This window comes from Dicentrarchus labrax, unplaced genomic scaffold, assembly GCF_905237075.1.
Source record: "Dicentrarchus labrax unplaced genomic scaffold, dlabrax2021, whole genome shotgun sequence".
NCBI lineage: Eukaryota > Metazoa > Chordata > Actinopteri > Moronidae > Dicentrarchus > Dicentrarchus labrax.
The window spans coordinates 16,265,171-16,283,619 of record NW_026136701.1 but is presented as its reverse complement, the minus strand read 5'-3'; the positions used below and the strand labels follow the sequence as shown (position 1 = coordinate 16,283,619).

General features: G+C 37.6%; 1 protein-coding gene across 1 annotated transcript in view; it reads right to left on the bottom strand.

Annotated features, from left to right (window-relative positions):
- Nucleotides 1–218: 218 nt before the first annotated feature.
- sntg1 (syntrophin, gamma 1) overlaps nt 219–18,449 on the bottom strand; it is a 30,048-nt gene continuing 11,817 nt past the window's right edge. The window contains exons 4-19 of the mRNA XM_051407138.1: nt 18,052–18,186; nt 15,946–16,002; nt 15,700–15,757; nt 15,573–15,616; nt 15,114–15,155; nt 14,693–14,795; nt 13,994–14,076; nt 13,519–13,649; nt 12,138–12,267; nt 9,091–9,129; nt 7,543–7,659; nt 5,662–5,733; nt 4,937–5,089; nt 4,670–4,762; nt 2,164–2,274; nt 219–2,091 (exon numbers count right to left, since the gene is read on the bottom strand). Coding sequence (XP_051263098.1) covers nt 1,909–2,091; nt 2,164–2,274; nt 4,670–4,762; nt 4,937–5,089; nt 5,662–5,733; nt 7,543–7,659; nt 9,091–9,129; nt 12,138–12,267; nt 13,519–13,649; nt 13,994–14,076; nt 14,693–14,795; nt 15,114–15,155; nt 15,573–15,616; nt 15,700–15,757; nt 15,946–16,002; nt 18,052–18,186 — 1,551 coding nt within the window. The 3' untranslated portion in view covers nt 219–1,908. The remainder of the gene's footprint in view (nt 2,092–2,163; nt 2,275–4,669; nt 4,763–4,936; nt 5,090–5,661; nt 5,734–7,542; nt 7,660–9,090; nt 9,130–12,137; nt 12,268–13,518; nt 13,650–13,993; nt 14,077–14,692; nt 14,796–15,113; nt 15,156–15,572; nt 15,617–15,699; nt 15,758–15,945; nt 16,003–18,051; nt 18,187–18,449) is intronic.

The window sequence follows — 18,449 nt, the reverse complement described above, 5'->3', positions numbered from 1 at the left end:
CCATTCCTGAGCAGTCAAGTATATTTTAAGCTGCTTACATATCATTAATACACCGAGTGCAAAATTAGCATGCCGAAGAAATAGCAGAAATCATTTTTAAGTACAACCAAAAGGCATTTTTAACACACAAAGAATATTTAACTAAGATCCGAGAATGTGATTCGAGTTCTCAGTCAATCAGTGGAATACATGAAAAATAAAACCGACCACCAGCGAGCCATGTTATAAAAGTTCTTATTTATTAATTTATTACACAGCATATTTGTTAATAAAACATCTGCAAAAAATAAAATAAACCTCACTCTCTAGATCCTGTGTTATAAGGGTATGCAACCGAGATAATTTTAAAGCACAAAGGCATCACTCAGACTTTCTTTGCATAGACTGCACCACCATTAGTCTCCCTCAGACACTCATGTCAGCTTAACAAGCCCGCACTGTACCAAGCACTTTACTGACCCCATTTAATTTACTATCCTCTAGAGTTTACCTACCCATGGGCCTCTTCTGTTTGGATTCTACTTTGTAAATGGAAGGTAAGAGCATGACTAATTGCGCTAATTGACCTGAACTCTTTTTTGAATATGATAGTTTGTCACTCTGCTGCATTTATAAACAGCTTAATACTAGAGTGAAATTTAAAGGGGCATCTCGAACCATTGGAGGCCATGATGCTACATATTTCTATTTTCCTGGCGGAGTATTTTCTCTTTGTCAATGAAAAGCTATCATATTTACATGCTGAATTAAAAAACAAAAAAAGGTCAAATATTTCGAAAAATACACCATAGCTGATTTTATTCTTTTAAATTGGTCCACAGAGTAAATGATGAAGAGAGCACGAGGTTATGAGCTATCTACCTTGTCGTCTCTGGTGCACATCAAATTAACAAATGGAATAATCCCTACAAGTAATCCCTCAAGTAATCGCCATCATTCATAATTCTTTGAGTTCATTTGAATGTCAGTGTTTATTTACATAATCAAGTTTTTGGAGTGAAAAAAAGGCTATAATAAGGAAGGTGTTTTTAATCACGTTTAGAGTGGTATCGTCAGATAATTGTTGTGCGGTTGGTGAACCTGAATATTAATATGTCACTCTTCATCCATACAATAAAAACTACACCCGTACAACTTTTTTATCCAGTAATCCGGGTAATAGTTAAATTCTGACCTAAACCTGTGGGTGTATTTCATATAGAGAGAAAAATAAATGAAGTTACTCAGTATATTCCGACACAAACTGATCCAAGGCATTCATTCAGTTTAGTCATAATTCAGATTCATTATTAGATTGGTGTTGCCATTTAGCTTCAGTCTAATTACACTCCAGTGGAAAAAATACATTCTACTGCTAATTGAATCTCAGGAACACACAAAAAATGGAAATATAGAAAGCGTCATCATACTACATCATCATATCCAGTGTCCAGACAAATCCTTGCAGACGTTCAAGTGATGTACTGTGTCATGTGGAAACAAAAAAAAGGCTAAAATCTGATTTGTTTTAACTCTTCCAAATCTTCAAAACTTGGATAAAATTACATAGAAAAACAGACTACCCTGGGAAAAGAACTGCATTTTTCTTTGTGATGTGTTGATTATAAGGATGTCTGAGGATCAAGAGAAGGACAAATTCACTTAAAAACATTTCTGAATCGCACATTTGTGTCCGTAGAGTCTTTTTGGGAAGTTTCTCAAAGTAGAGGTTCATGTTTAGGTCCACAGTTTTTTCCAGAAATCCCAGAAATCTGAAAAGGTATCAAGTATATCTCTCCCAACAAGGTCTTTTATTCCACCACTGTATACAGCTGTCCAGCTGTTTTCCAGTTCACCTGTCCACCACATTTTAGGCCACAGTCACAACTAAGTGTCCTTTTAGAAGGTTTGTGGGGAGAGCAGCACCTGTCAAGTGGCGTATTTGAGTTTAGGTGTCTGTGAATTACAAGAGATACTGGAAAGAGTAGGAAACCCAGTGGTAGTCGCAGTGCCTTGGCTCTCCACAAACATCGGATCCAGGCAAGCAACTTTGGCAGCAAAAAAAGCGTGAATACAATGAAGCACGGCGAAGAGGTTTGAGAACTCCAGCTCCTGAAAGAGAAAAAAAAAATCAATACTCAAGTCATATAAGTAATTCATTAAATACCCCTCAAAGTGAATTACCTTTGCTTCAATAGATTTGGAGTCTTGATTTTGGAACAAAAACTTGATTTTGCTTTTTCCATCATCAGATGATCCTTTTAGTTGGGAGAACTTGTATCTCCACAATACTGCCTGAAACATAGAAATTACAAAGATTATACGAGTCTAACTTTAAACAACTAAAATACAACTTTAAACTCTTTATTTACTGCAATCGAATTTGCGAATTCCTTCTTGTGTCACTATTTCATGAATGATTCATGTTAAAATCCACATGGATCCAGTGAGAAATGGGGCACGTCAGCAGATCAACTAGATACCAGTCATTGTGAGACATAAACTTGTTATTTTTTGCCATTGGGAAATTTAACAAGCCACAGCAATTTCACCTGAAATAGCAGAGCTTCCTTCAGTGATTCAATTAGTGCTGTACTGAATAAACAAAAGCTGCACAGTGAGCCAGACGACGGTCCGTTTCCAGACAGACTCCTCAGGTAGACAGCTGGCCACACTTCACATGAATATGTATCTATTCAGTACATACTAACTGTTCCTGCCACAGTAATAATTACTGTAACACCAATCTGATTAATTATGACATGAGAAAACATGTTTAACATACCATACACAAGGAGTCTCACTGTCATATATTTTAAACTTCTTTTTAGATCCGAGCAGATATTCGTGAGTGTCACATCTCAAACTCGCTCACCATAACATTATCTCCTTCATGTCAATCACAAGCATCTAACATTATATCTGTGTTGTGACCTACATTGAAATATTCCATTAGTTCTGTTTCCTCATAGAGTTACTTGTCATGATAAGAGCTCTGCGTCTGCAATGCTCAGTTTTATTTTTGTATTGTTGCCGCAGTGGCATTTAACTCACTATATTAAGTACTGTGTTATCTTATATCTTATATTTCTACTTTAGTAAATTTTAAAACAAAATGTTATAGTCTGTGTTTTACCAAACAACAGTCACTTGACACTTGCAGATATTTCTGTTATTACAAGTGGTGGAAACTGGAATGTGAACTACATTTCAGAGGGAAATATTGTACTTTTTACTTCATTACAACAGCATTTAAACTCCTGCTTTTACATCAATGCATGCTTAGTAATAATAAAGTGATATGACATGCAGATATATAATATAGTCTGTATCTTATAGATCAAAAGAGGACATTACTACATGCATTCCTTAGCCAGATTATTTTTCATGGCCTTCCTAATGCAGGATTGTCAAGTCAACGTGAACTTATTCACATTTGCTTGCTGTTTCCCTCCTTTGCTTGTGTTTGTGTGTTTCTCACAATTTAGCTCATTAATTCAACACCTCACCAGATGAGTGGCTCACTTGCTCTGTGTAAAACCACCATTTCATATATTAAAATGTTGTGGTTCATCTCTATAATACAGCATGTTTTTTTGTTTTTAATCCATTTACCTTTATTATCCATACCCATACTGAGCAGGGCTGCTGTTGAGCTGGAGTTTATCCCTATACTATGGACAGGTCACCAATCTACACCTGCACATATTTAAAGTGGTCAGTTAACCACAATCCACATGCCTTTGTACTGTCAGACAAAACCATAGCCATGGCAAGAACATCCACACAGAGAAAGGCCCAAACCAGCTAACCCGTCAGCTGAGCCTGTTTTTTTTCTAAATGCAGGAAGCGTGAAGAACAGGTGTGGCTGTCAAACTTAAAGCTTTCTTGCAGTAAGTACTCACTACACAGCTGTGTTTTATGCCTTTAAATATCATAAAAAACTGTGTGTGACAACATACAGTATGTCTCAGTCATCCTTGTTCTATATGTTCCAGATAAGATTGTTTTTTTAAACACGTTTTATACAAGAACTTTTCTGCTTTTGATGAAAACTAGAGCCATGATGAAACATCTCCCTCGGTCCTGAGCCAGCATATTACGGCTCAACTTGTCGAAACAGAGTTATATTTGTGCTGGTTCCGATTGAAACTAATTCTAACATGTTTTTTTTTATTTGCCAATAGCAGCTTTTAATTACAGAGTAATCCCACACAGTGTATTGTCTGCAGTTGCAGTGTACATATGGATTGTGTTTTGTGCATTTTTCTCTGTAAACAATACGCTGGCAACATTTTTAGCGTCCTTGGGGAACATTGTTGTTTCACATTGCAGGAATTAGGGCCAAAATCTTAGAGAACAATATGGCAGAGCTCGTGTCCTGCTCATCCACATAATGTGCACCAGTGGAGTAGTCTGTATGGCTCTCAGACTTGGGGAAAGGCCAAAATGAACTGCAGGCAGGAGTGAGATGTTTGAGCTGGGGGGAACCAGCCGTCAAAACAAATGTGCTCATACTCCCAAAATGCACACAGTGCAGAATAAGTTAGTAGCGCCAAAAAAAGAAAAGGGGAGGCTGAGGCATCATGATTGGTTTCATCACACTTTATACAACGGTGTCTGAACTCTCCAACCGAAAGGATCAATTTTTCTTATTTTTATTTATGATAAAGGACTGTGCAACACTCACCTTTGAAGCAGCATCAAAGCACACAAAGCCCATACTGAAGTCAACTGTCAGTCCCATGAGGTGGCTCTCCATGATACAGGCATATGTTTTACACTACAGAATAGGAGAATAAGATGTTACCCACAAGGACATAAAAGTATTTTTTGCTCTGATGAAAATGTCATATGAGCATTATGAATCTTTGTACTAAAACAACTGAGCTGGAACTGTGTGCTAGATTAAAATCATCACAATTCCCTGCACGTTGCCTACTGTTCAGGTGCAGACCTGTATCCTCTCCACCTCCAGGAAAGTGGCCATCTGAAAAGCCTTTTCCCAGATCAGCAGCTCGCAATCCAGTTCCACGCTGAAGAACATGTCCTCCCCGCTCTCCGTCTGGACGCTGAAGCAGTGCTTCCTCTTGTCCAGAAGGTCATTATCCTAAGAAAAGATAGTACGGCTGCCATGCTGATCAGGTACAGATGGGCAGAGTGACGCGGAGATAAGACAAAGCAACAGCAATGCAGTTTCCTGAAGCTAAAGGGAGTTTTACATACTCGGATGACTGAGTAACGACTGTAGACTGCGGCTTTAAGAGCACATGAATCCTTACATGAAGGTAATGCATGCTATATATGCAAGAACCACAGTGTTTTACCCTAATGTATCTTTTTATAGCTTCATGTAACCCAAATGGCAGAGTGTAATAGGTATGGCAGTGTAGGTCAACTTATATCTGATTTAATATGTGAATCAATATGAATTAAATTAGCCATAATGAGGTTTGAGATAATGAACTGCAGATAAATTCTCACAATCAAAGTGACCTCAAACCTGCAGAGAATGAACAATACAATCTGAACCTTGAGTGTCTCTGTGGGAAGTAGAACACATGCAAAAAAATCAGTGAGTTATATAAGTTAGTTAGTTTTCCACTTAATATTCTCTCAATGTATCCAGCGTGTGAAGGCTGCCTCTCTAAATGTTTAGAGAAATAGAAAAGTTTACTTTACCTTTAAAATCTTGCACATTATTTCATACACAGTAAAGCTTTTCTCTGCTCTCGTCCAGTCCCATGTTGTCACCTGAAAAATGTCACATGAATGTTATCTTTGATTTGAAGAATGGCTTTATAAAAGGGAGAGAAACAGTAACACCGCCTCACCCCTTACTACGCCTGTTGAGCTCTCCATTTTACAGCTTACAATGAAAACATTGACAGATTTACCACTTGAAATTTTTTGCAACTGCTGTTCCTAGATTTCACACAGAAGTAAACAAAAGCTGCTGCCTTCTAGGAGATGACTGTGGATTTAGTCTCCTGAAATGAGTGGCTTTTACCAGCTGTAGCCAGTTAGCAAAAAGCTAATGCTAGTGCTAAAACTCCACTTAGAAGACATGGAAATTTAGGAATAGTGTGTATTGCAGGGTAAAGCTATTAGTCCTTGTATTAAAATAGAGCATTAAATAAATAAAAATGTAATTAAAATGTTATTCGCTCTAAACCGAGAAACAACTTGGACAAGAACCACTGTGGTTAGATTTATGTTTGTATTTTCATACAGTCCGATTTACTTTTACTAGAGAAAAGGAGGAGTAATTTGAGGATTAATAACCACTGAGTTTGTTATCTAAAGCAAGTTTGGCTGAAAATCTAATAAAGAGCAGGACAGAGCCACTCATTGGACTATGATACATGTCTTTCTTGGCTCCCACACAGTCAACAGGTTTTTTTTTAAACGTAGCTAACCTGGAATCCCATAATAAGTTAGTGATTGACACGCCCCTGTCCTTTAGAGGTAACGCTACTCGTTGGTTTGCACTCGGACTTGGTCATTGGTCTCGCCAAATATTCTAGTTGGTCTTTGCAGCAACCTCACCATATAAAAACAATGCTTTGTTTTTCTGAAGTAACTTCCTCCTTGAAAGCAAAACCATTGATGAAGTGTGCCCATTCAGAAAACAGGTATTGGTTTTATTTCAAAAATCCATCTAGAACGAGCATTGACAATGGTAACTATGGTTACAATGCAGACCAATCAATGTCACTTGCAATCGTATGCCTGGCTGCCAAAACTCATCTCATTGGCAATGGCGAAAGCATTCCTTTCTTTTTGTCTTGGTCTCGACTATGTCTCTCTCATTTGGACTTGGCCTTGACTTGGTCTCAACTAGTCCTGGTTTTACAACTTATGTTAGAGCAGATAAACAGACTGCATTTCTGATACTGTGGCTCTTGTATTTCTGGTTTACGAACAGTCACTTTTATAATTTAGATACCAAGTCGGCCTATCGCTCTTTAGTCCTATGCACACCGCTTCAGCACGACGAAAGAAATACAGAGCTTGACAGGCTTGCTATTTCTAGTTACGGCTGCTAATGGACAATCACTGTTCAGAGTTTAGTGAATGGTCAATAACTGATGAATGATTGTTGAATTCAAAACTGTCATCTACTCCTCGTAGGTAACTAGTCTTCAGTAATAAAGAAGCTTGTCACGTCGTCTGAACAAGCAGGCTCCTATATTCCACATTAGCATTTTCCATTTATATCGGCATATTCAAGTTGAGAAGGCTATTTCAGTTATCTATCAATCTCTTCCCATCTCCAGCACCATCGACAGCTTATCCCTCTTGTCATAATCACTTAAGTGGCTGGCAGAATGTAAACAGATTTAATGATCATCATCAATCAAGAGGAAGATCGATGCAGCGCAAATGGTTATGAGTAAGCTGCTTCCTTCTTTTCTAACAGGAAAGCATTTTCTCCCTCAACAATACATTAGCATCAAATGAAAAATCTCCTGTGGAGTTGAACGACATCAATTCAAGCACAGAAGTTTGATGGTTTAAAGAAGTTAGTTTTAAACAAATTAGGACCAAGTGAAAACTTACAGGAGGTGCTGAAAACTTGAAGAGTGAGGAACCCCTCAAAGCGAGGAACTTTGGTGAATACATTCGGTCCTGAACGGAGTCCTGCTCCTTCTCGTCAACCCAGCCCATGTAGATAATCTATCATTGGAAAAGAGGGACATGGAGATGAGGGATGTGGGATGTATTAACAGGGATTATAGGATAAAGTAGGGGTGGAAGGTATGAAAAAACTGATTTTATATCACAATGTCTCTATATCTAAATTTATATAAATCCATTGAGAAATTGTTTGTTCATGATACATTCATCTCATAAAACCCAACATAATAGTACATTAATAATAAAAAGTATCAGTATCAGTGATTCTGGCCCTGGTATTACTCTGCATCAGATTGGAATCGATAGTCATCAATCAATTATTTTGGTTATTTCACATCAGATTTCTATATTTGTGTCTCTGGGTAGTGCATTTGGGAAAAGGTGAACTTGGGGAAAGGCATCCATCAGAATTTAATAATATTTGTATTAAAATTTAATTGCACTTTTGGGATTCTTTGCTTACGTTGCAAAGCAACTGTCAATCAAATTTGATCAAACCGCACAAACAGAGTATTAATAAATAATATCTAAGGATGTTTTTTTTCTATTTTAACTTGGATTGTTGCTCATTTAGTCATGAATATTTTATCTTATAGAGAAATACTTGTGAAGTTCTCTGGGGCTTTAAACATTAACCATGCAGATATGTCAGTTTTTGGTTTATCCAGCAGATAAAATACCAGAGAGATCCCACTGATGAAATCATATAAAATTCCTATATCCAACTATCATTCAGCACGCATTGATTCATAACCCTGCCCACAATGGTCTAATACACACAGAGGCATATAAGATATAGCTAAAACAGTATAAACGGCATGTTGCCGACCCTTACATGAAGGCAAAAGGTATCATATTACGCATTCAGGAGGAAAAAAGAGGTTAGCCCAACAGGGGAAAAAGCAACGCTTCTACTGCAAATGCTTGGAGACATGATTTTAGACATCAAGTGCATCTCACCATCAGTACTCATTAAAGTCAGGGTGATTGCAACCCAAGTAAGACGTTTTCTTGCTTTTGTGTTTGGAGTTTTTCTTTGATGGATGGCAAAACAAGCCAGTGAAAGATTCAGGACAAGCAGTAGCGTCTCATTCCATTTTATTTCTTAAATGAATTGTCAAGTGAATTCCCACGTTTTTTGTGAGGCAGGAACCAGAATAAATAACCAAGAAAAAGGAACCCCGCTGTCTCATTTGCTCTCCATGTTTAGACTGAAAGATGACACTGCGAGTTGACTGACTGAAGGCCCTTAAGTTGTTTTCTGATCATTTCTCAGTGGATGGACCTAAATGATGCAAACACTCTCTCTCTTGTGTTGCAATAGCTGGCAAGACAGGACTGTGTCCTCTCTCTGACTGACTGACCTGGTTAGATTTACTTCTTGATTTTAAAGATGAGGGGGAACAAAAAAAAACATCTAAACAAGCAGCAGGAGCTCTTGCTCTCCTGCTGCCTGGAAAAACATCTTACCTGCTGGTTAACTGGAAAATTTCGGTTAATCTTCTTCACCTGTTAAATGTAACAAGAACATCAATAACTCATTAAAATATCTCCTGCCAACAACCCGACACCAATTACTGGTAGAATTCAAAACAGTTGTGTGAACCCGTAGGGACTCGCAATCAGTGACAGTCTAAGAACAAATAAACTATGAATCACAGTATCTGTGCTAACATGTTAACCACAGCACTGAAAGAATACTGTTAGAGCTACTTCATTTATTCAATGCATGCAAATTACAAAATGAGATAGATAGAGTCATTTCCACAAGGACCCGAGGCTCTTCCTAAAAAAAATCCATTTAAAAAAATCCATTCTCTCTGTGATAATAAAAGCGGGGGAAACTACTGAGAGAGCAGTCAGGCTTTAAATTAAAACATTCTGCTCACATCACAGGTATCACTCGCTTCTAATCCACACTATACTATCAATATAACTCTTTCTTAGGAGCACAACACCAAATTAAGCCATTCAGACCTGGTCCCGTCCTCCTATAGAGGCAAGAACAAGTCACTGCTGCTTATTTTGAAATGTTACTGACATTTGGACCGAGGGAGGAAATTTTTTTTTATTCAGCGGAGGGACTGAAAGGAAACCAGATAACTGTCAAGATGTGAGCTGGGTTTTGGATATATGGGAGCAGTGACAGTGGGTTTGTTCAGATTCAGCTGTGGGTTGTTGTGACCAGTCACAGTGACTGCAGGTCTAACCTACCTCACAAATGAGGAAAGGCTGTGGGGTTCTTTAAGTTATAAAACACACATCTCTTTCTCTATCCAAAAATACATACAGGAGAACTTTCACTGGAGTTTATGGGTTCCCCAGAGGTAAAACGTACTCAAAGTAACTAGGAACACTTATTTTATACGTGCTGCGCTTAAGTAGAATTTTAGGTGCTGGTACTTGACTTTATATCTCTGTTTTGAGAGACTTTATATTTCTAATTCTTTACTACAATATTGTGATAATGTGCAGTTATTAAAACATAGATGTACATTTAACTCTACCTGAGGACATGTGAAATGATGCAAGATGCAGAAGAACAATTATATAAAAGGCCAGAATGAAGAAAGACATGAAATAAAGTAATAAATAAAATACAAAAATAATAGAAAAAACAGACTCTCAGTTCAAAAAAAGTATGTTTAAAAACAGTGAGATTACATTTTACATTTGTGGAGCACAGAGTGGATTCCCTCCTCCATCATCACTCAGAGAGCTGGAGGCGTTTTTTTATGACGAATGGTGCAACATCTGACTACAAACAGCTCAGTTCAATTGTATGACAGACATCCAAGGAGGAATGAAGCTGCTCTGCAAGCAAAGGATGACCCTTCTCTTTATTAGGTCCTTGATATTCATATATTTTTAGGTGTTTGTGATATTTTTGTCCACTTGTTCATCTCATTTGCAAGGTTTCCTGTTTAATAAGTGGGGCTTATTTCTTTACTACTAGGGGCTATCTATGAATATTTAGTTTGGCTTTTAAAAAATAAATGCAGATTTGATAACACCAGCACATCAAATACAGTCTCTAGGTTTACAGTTTATTGTAGATCTTTGTGAGATCTGGTTGAGCATGATAAATCATTCAATAAATCAGTTTATTTGTCTCGAAGAGGTAATTTGTTGTGAAGCAATAAAATGAAAACACAAAGCACATAAACACATCATATGAATACAGCATTTAAAAAAAATTGTGAATACGCTTAAACTTAACTTTTTAAAATAAGTTAAACTATGATTAAAGAATATTTAATTATAAAAATATGTTAAAATCTAGAAATATAGATTAAAAAGATAACAAACAAAGGAGTTCTTTATATCTTCTTTACGTTGGTCTTTTTGGCATGTCAGTCACTTGGTTCACCACTTTGGTCCTGACTGAATTATCTCAACAACCATTAGATGGATAGTAATGAAAGTTTGTACAGACATTCATGGTCGCCAAAAGGAAGGATCCTACCGACTTCGAACAACCCCTGACTTTTCTTTTAGTGCCTACTTCTTTAATAAGAATCAGGTAAATATTAAAGCGTATTAATAACTGACATCACTGATGATTCAGCCATATTAAAATCATATGGCATTTACTACTATCTCTCTATTGTCAGTAATCTGTGTATCCAACATTTATCTAAGTTACTAGCTCACTCACACACCTCAGTAAATGCCAAGGCCAGAGCAAGAAATACACCCTTGATTGTTGAGGCTATTCACTTCGTCCACTCCAATTAACCAGGGCTCCATTATTCCCTGAAGATACTCTCACACTCACACATAAACACATACACACACACCAATGGACACATGATAATTACAGATCCCTATTTTTCACTGCTGCTCGATCCATGTCATATTCATGTCATGTGAAGAGCCAACACTACTCTCTGGTTGCATGTTTTCTAGATGGCAGGCTCTCTGGAAATGTAACACACAGTTTACTGCATGGAAATGGAAGAAAATACACATAAACAAGCTGATAAATGTGTCAAAATGAGACACTTTTTGTCAGGTTTTCTATGAGCCACCACATATGATGGAGCTTGTTAGCAGTGTTTATATTCAAGCACCCTGCTGAGCATCACCACCCATCTGGAGCCACAAAAACAAAAACATACCATGTTTATTAAGAGCTGGAAAAATATAAATCTCACAATAAAATAAAGAATACAGCATCATTATTTCTTTGTTTCTTGCTGTCTCTTGCTATCATTATTCTGTAACGTACCATGGTGAATTATAAATAAGTGCATAGGTTTAGCTGGAGGGAGTAAGTGTAGCGCAGTGTAATTTCTGTTGTGACCTCAGGCTCTTAGAAATAAGTGTGTATGATACGTATGGTGTGAAAAGACATTAGTATGTGTCTACTTAGTGCTGTGACATTTGCAAAAGGACTGTTAGAAAATCCACACATTGAAAGCCTGTTGCATTAATACCAAACCCAGTATCTTATTGGTTTATTGGGGAACTGCAAGAAGCAGCAGAGCGAACAAGTGATATTGTTCCATACTCACATTGTGCTTGGTGAGACTGGAAATGTTGCTCGCTATTGCCTGAAGCCAGTCCAAGCAGTCTTCAGCTGTAGGAAACTGTATAACGCCGCTGCAAACTCCGTCCACAGCTATGACCTGGAAGGCATTTTTCCTGAAAGAATTAAGAGAAAAACAACAGATCATTGAATGATTTTACATTTTTTTAAACCCATAGACTACAAATTACATACATACCATAACTCTTTTGATTGATTTACAACATTCAAGGAAGCCATTAGTGTCCATTCATATCAGAAGTTGATGAGAAACAACTTGTAAAGACCGGAAACCTAGTTGCGATATATATTTTCCTAAACTTAATTTTTGGGTGGTCATCATAAGTAATTATTCCATCCCAGCATAAAAATCTCTCTTTAAAATCTTCCCTCTGCAAAAAATTTACAATTAACACTTCCCTTCTAACATCTTGGTAAGTTGTATTCCTCAAACTTTTCCTTTAAACCTGCAATGACTGCTGGTTTTGGCCACTAGGGAGTGGAAACAAGTTGTGCACCTTGACACACTGACAAACTCGTTAGCAAATAGTTCGGCAACATTATAATTTTGAGTCATTATCATTTTGAGTTTCTGGCCACCTGATGAATACTACTTTGTCTGCTATAGTGTACAGTGTTTTTTAGCTGCAGCAGAATACAACGTGGCGGTAAAGTAACAGACCAGACAGTTAAACAAGAAGTTGAAACTCGCTATAAGGCTTTATAAAGCCGAGGGGAGCTGCAGAGTCAGGTAATAATTCTCTGCAGGTTTCATCTCTATTTCTAGCAACCCCTTTCACATTGTCACACTGTTTTCACATTGTTATCAAAAAATTGAAAAATATATTATTGACGCTTTAAATATATCAACAAGTTATCAAAAAGAGCATACTCGCAATTTTATAACCAAAATAAATCAATGAAGCAAACAAAATGTTTACTCTGGCCTGTTTTAAGTCTTAAGTGATGTGATGTGAAGTTTATCTTTATTATGTCATAAAATAAACTGAACCCATTGCCAATAATACATGGCTAATCAATGTAGAAATGTATGGTATGCTTATGAAACCCTCAGTTATTGGTCTAAAACATGCATGGAAGTGTCTTTATTGACAGCTTAATGGTTTATTACTTCAAACATCCTCTATTCACTAGGTTTGTCCAAAAGCGGTTGTACAAAACTAATGTAAGTAAAATTTACTTTTTAAATTTCTTGTTTATTTAATTGTGTTTAAAGGGACACACTTAACAGGGGAATTTTTTTTTTAGTAAGCTCTAACGGTCTGCAGAGCCTTATAGGGAGATACCAGCTCTGCAAGTCAGGACTGACACCACTGAAACTTCAAGATGGAAGTCCCGCAGCTCACCTGCAGGCGTCAGAGCCCGGGATGTATTGCGACAGCCGTGAGTGGAGCAGTGGAATAAGGCGCAGGTCCACCCATCTCTTCTCCCACCGCAGCCCCGGTGATGTGGGCCAGGACGAGCAGGACAGCGTGTCCTGCAGAAGCGTGAAACACAATTTAGAAGAGATTGTCATTTCCCAGGTCACACTTTTCAAACACTTGACATGTCAAGAGCGTGAGTCCTGCTGCTGCCGTGCTTTTGCTGCTGCTGCTGCTGCTGCTGCTGTTGCTGCAGGTGCATAGGCAGGCTCAGTGAGTGCGGGCTGCAGAGGAAAGCTGATTCACCCTCCTCAAAAGATAAAGATAGAGCATCCCGGTTATCAGCAAGCAGTGACAGTTGCATGGTAACAACTTTCTGGCACCGGGAACGCTGCTGCATGGTTACAGAGGGACAGTTATAGAATCAGTCATTCAAAGAAGAAGCTGATGAAAAAAGTACCGTGTTGTTAGGATGGTAGTTCAAGTGCAGTCCGCTATCACACAGAGGAGAGGAAGTTCCACTACTCTGGTCACTGGGGATGCCTAAAAGTACAGCAGGGACACACACACAAAAAAAGCCAATAAAGCCTCCAAACTCAGAGCAACACCTCCATCTATTTCAAGGTTTCTAACTGCAGTGAATCACTGCTATCAACAAAAGTGTGTTACTTTGTTCTCCTCCACTGTAGGCTCCGGCTCTGTGCCAATTTGTATTCAGTTGACTGGTTGGATGGCCAGTCAACCTGGCCTATATACGCATATGAAAGGATTTTATGAAAGCTTTCATGTCTGATGACGGGCTGAAGCTTTCCCATGGAAGAGCAATCAGTTGCACCACAATGAACAATGTCAATTCAATCAGTTTAGTCTTAAGCATCTTTTGTTAAGCTTGAGATGTGTCTGTTCCTCTTTCTTTTACCCCTCTCTTTAGCAAAGTCCCATCTGTATTCAGTGTTTGTCAAGATGAGCAAATCCAAAAAATGAAGCTTCTTAATTTATACTTTTTTATTTTTCTAAAAGTGGCTCTTCAGGCTCGAGTTTATAGTCACCAGGACAACCAGTCCTTGATAGGAAGTAACACAAGCTATAAATATTCTTGGTTAATTATTTTGTAGTGCAGTAATAGGATTTTATACTTCATTGAAGGAGTGTTTCTTACATGTGCAGTCCTCACACAGGGGCAGTTTCAGAAATGCTGGGGTCTTCTTTAAGAAAGAGACCGTAAGAGTCACTTCTTCACCAGCATTTCTCAAAACCTGGACCTGGAAAGTAAAAAACGCAAGAATATTTTTATTGCATGAGCTGTAAACTGCGTGGTTTTCTGCTCATTGCTTGCTGTGATGAAACATGGTGTGCTAATGTCTAACTAAGAATGGAAAGCCAAGATAAGAGATTTTACACAGACGCAGAAGTTATGCTCCTGACACACATATCTCTTGCAGTTACATTTAAAAAAGGATGACACAGAAACAACTGGCTTTACATGTCAAAAAGATACAAATCATAAAATGAGACAAGATAAGGTGTTGAAAGAGCTGTTGCAGTGTAAGAAAGATGTAAGATATGAGCTGACAGCTTACCACTTCCTCGTGGCGATAACTTCTAACGTTTATTCCATTTATCTAGAAACAACAGTAACAGGGTTACCCTAAATAATACTGCTGGCATCATATCACTGTAGCTCTATCTTCAGAATGATTAATGAGGCAAGCACAATAACTGTTATGGCATCTGCACTGAAAACTGTAAACAAGAGAGTCACATCCACAGTTGCCATGAATACAGAACGCCTTTGGCTGGTTTGTAGATGTTTCCTCTGCATCATATGAGCTGAGAGATGGGATGTGGGAGATTTTTTTTCTTTACTGAAATACATGTAACAAATGAAAGACTTGGGGACGTGACATTTATCTATAGGGATGCACCATTGTTCAACACAGTTTTGTGGACGTGTGGCACATGAATTATTAAAGATTTGTTATTTTCCAGAGTGGGATGAGCTGTGTAAACAGGCAGTAATGTGAGTTTTGGCATTTTACCTGAAGGATGCCGTCTCCGATGAAGAGCAGGCCAGAGAGTTCAGCTGGAAACAAAAAAATCACTTAAGTAAAAACAAACTAGAGGAGTAAAATGGAAGGAGTTGTTTGTCCAAAACCAACAATATACCTTTTTGTTCCTTTGATATTTTTGATATCACAACAGGGATTTTATGCTCTGCTCCACCCTGAGGAGACAAATTAAATTAAATTAAATTAAATTGAATTAGAAAGGTATCACAAACACAGAATCAGGCAGTGACACTTGAAAGCAGAGCATGCTGTTATTTGACAAGACAATTATCAATAACACTTGTTCAGACTTAATTTAAAGAAGTTGAGAGGTGCAGCCCTAATCAGTTGGGATCTAAATTACCTTGATGCTCAGGCCAAACCCTCCTATTGTCTGCCTCCTGATCGTTACAGTCCTCTCCTGGAAGAGATTCAGTTAGCATCAAGAAATGAGTTCAGACTGATGCTGAACCTGTGGAAAGGGGCTGCTTTTGTTAGAAGATTTAATGATAATAAATAATAATTATGTTAAGTTTTACATCTTTATTGTATTATATACTGTTTCTGTAAGGTACAATTGAAAGTATCAATGTAGCTAATTTTAACAATAATACATAGAAAGCAGTGATGATTAAATATTATCATCTTTAGACTTTTGTTGAAATCTTAACTTAATATATGATCTTAACATGTTGTACAAATTAATGATTATGAGCAACATTTGCAAAAATCAATTATTAAAGTAAAAGACATTTTGAGAATCACACTTATTCACTTTCTTTGCATGAGTTACATGAAAAGATACCACTGTCCTTTCCTCAGCAGTAATTATAAAGCTGGAGCCATGTGGTGATTAGCGTAGCTTAGCATTAAGACTGGAAACAAGAGGAAACAGCTAGCCTGGCTCTGTCCAAAAGTAGAACAATTCCACCTGCAAGCACCTCTAAAGCTCACTAATTAACATGTTATGTCTATATGTCTCTCTTTTTAATCCATGCACACAGTCAGAAATAAAAAAATAACAATCTGAGGTTTTTGAAGCCGTTACATGCTTTAACTATTTCTAACAGCTTATCACTCTCCGGGTTGCCGGGTAACCTCACCATAATGACAAGACTCCACAAAGTCACAGCGCCGGGCTGTTGTTATGGCGGGTAACTTCCCTTCAAAACCACAAATTAACAGTTTTACTTCTCTGTTTTATTTCTTGTTAATGAATTTTAGAGGTGCTGCTAGGCTAATCGCCTCCTGGCTCCAGCACAGGACAAGTTTCACACCTGTAACACAAGTGGAACACAGTTCATTGTTTTTAACAAAAGTTTGATCACTATTGATGTGATGTTGCATACATTTTCAATATCATGATATAAACTGGAAAATATATACTTTTTAAATGTATTTCATGATAATAATTTAACCCAAATCATTCAGCTCCAGCTATATAGTACACTGATTCAGTCAGTCAACAAACAAAAAAAATGACCTTTCCTGCTATGTGGGACACCGTTTTGAATGTTTTTGATAAACTAGTGGTGGGTAAATCGCTGTCACACTTGTCAGCAGCACTACGTTTATTAAAAATGCAGTGTTTTGGTCTTACTGTGTAGACCTTCGCCAGGCAGCGAATTCACAATATGAAACAACATCTTAATTTTAAGAGCCACGGGTTTCAAAAACCAATCAAACAGTAAGAAGACAGTAACAACATATCCTGACTATTTCAAGTTTGGATATGAAATTTGGACGAGTTTGTTTGTTGAACTTCTCTTTTTTTCTATTTTCAATTGAATTCTATGGATCTTGAGCTATATTGTTTGTCTCACACTTGCTGTAATTGTGTCAGGTGTTCGTAATTTCACTCCTTTTTCCATTGGTTGTTGCAGCCTGTGGCTCCAGTACAAAGATGTTGATTCATATCATTATTGGGAATTTGATTACCTGTCACTGCTTTTTCGTTACATTTAGTTCTGATACTATGCAGGAATTTAACATTTTTAAATTGGTCACAAGAAGTCTGCACTGGGACTTTCTGACATGCTAAGGGTGCATTAACATACCCGTGTCTTCACCCTTTCCGTTAATTAGCAATCATGTTTCAGAAGACACAAGCGCTTCCTCTGTTTGTCTTTGACAGCAAAATGTTATTGAATGAGTTATGCCTTTTTGAGAAAGGTCATGGAGTCAGGCCTCAGTGGATAAACAGTAAACTTAATAATGTGAAGAAAAAGTTGTCAGGCACGGTGACAAGTGTGGCCTAAATATTACACTCTATACACCACAATGCACTAGGTGAATCACTACTTAATATCTACATTTGATTTATGAGGAATAGATTAACTGACGTAGATTTGTCATTGACGCAGACATTCATTGTTCTCACTATGTTTGTGCTGTAATCATCATTCATTGTGCTGTACATGTTACTGATTTCAATGTGTGAGCTCTTAAAGAGACGGACTGGGTTACTTACACTTGAATAAAAAGGCTCTCCTGACACACAGATGACATCTTGCTCTTGAATGGTCAGAATATCTTTGGCCAAGTGTAGTCGAATATTAAACGGCTCCTCATTACCTTCTTGCATCAAATAAATCCCAGTCTTTGTCTGCGAACAGTCAGAAAGATAAAATCATTCATCATCCCTCCCTGACTAAATTAACTGGCCATGAAATGAATGAATACTCGTTTCAGGATGAACATGGAAATTAGGATTCAGACTTTTGGCGATGTCTGTTATTTTCTTTTTTACGACTTTCCTTTTTAATGCTAATGCTGGAGCAAATAATTCCACACTCTGAGTAATAAATACACATTTAGACAATTAAAAAACACAAGACAACTGTTGATTTATGATTTCAAATAATGAGC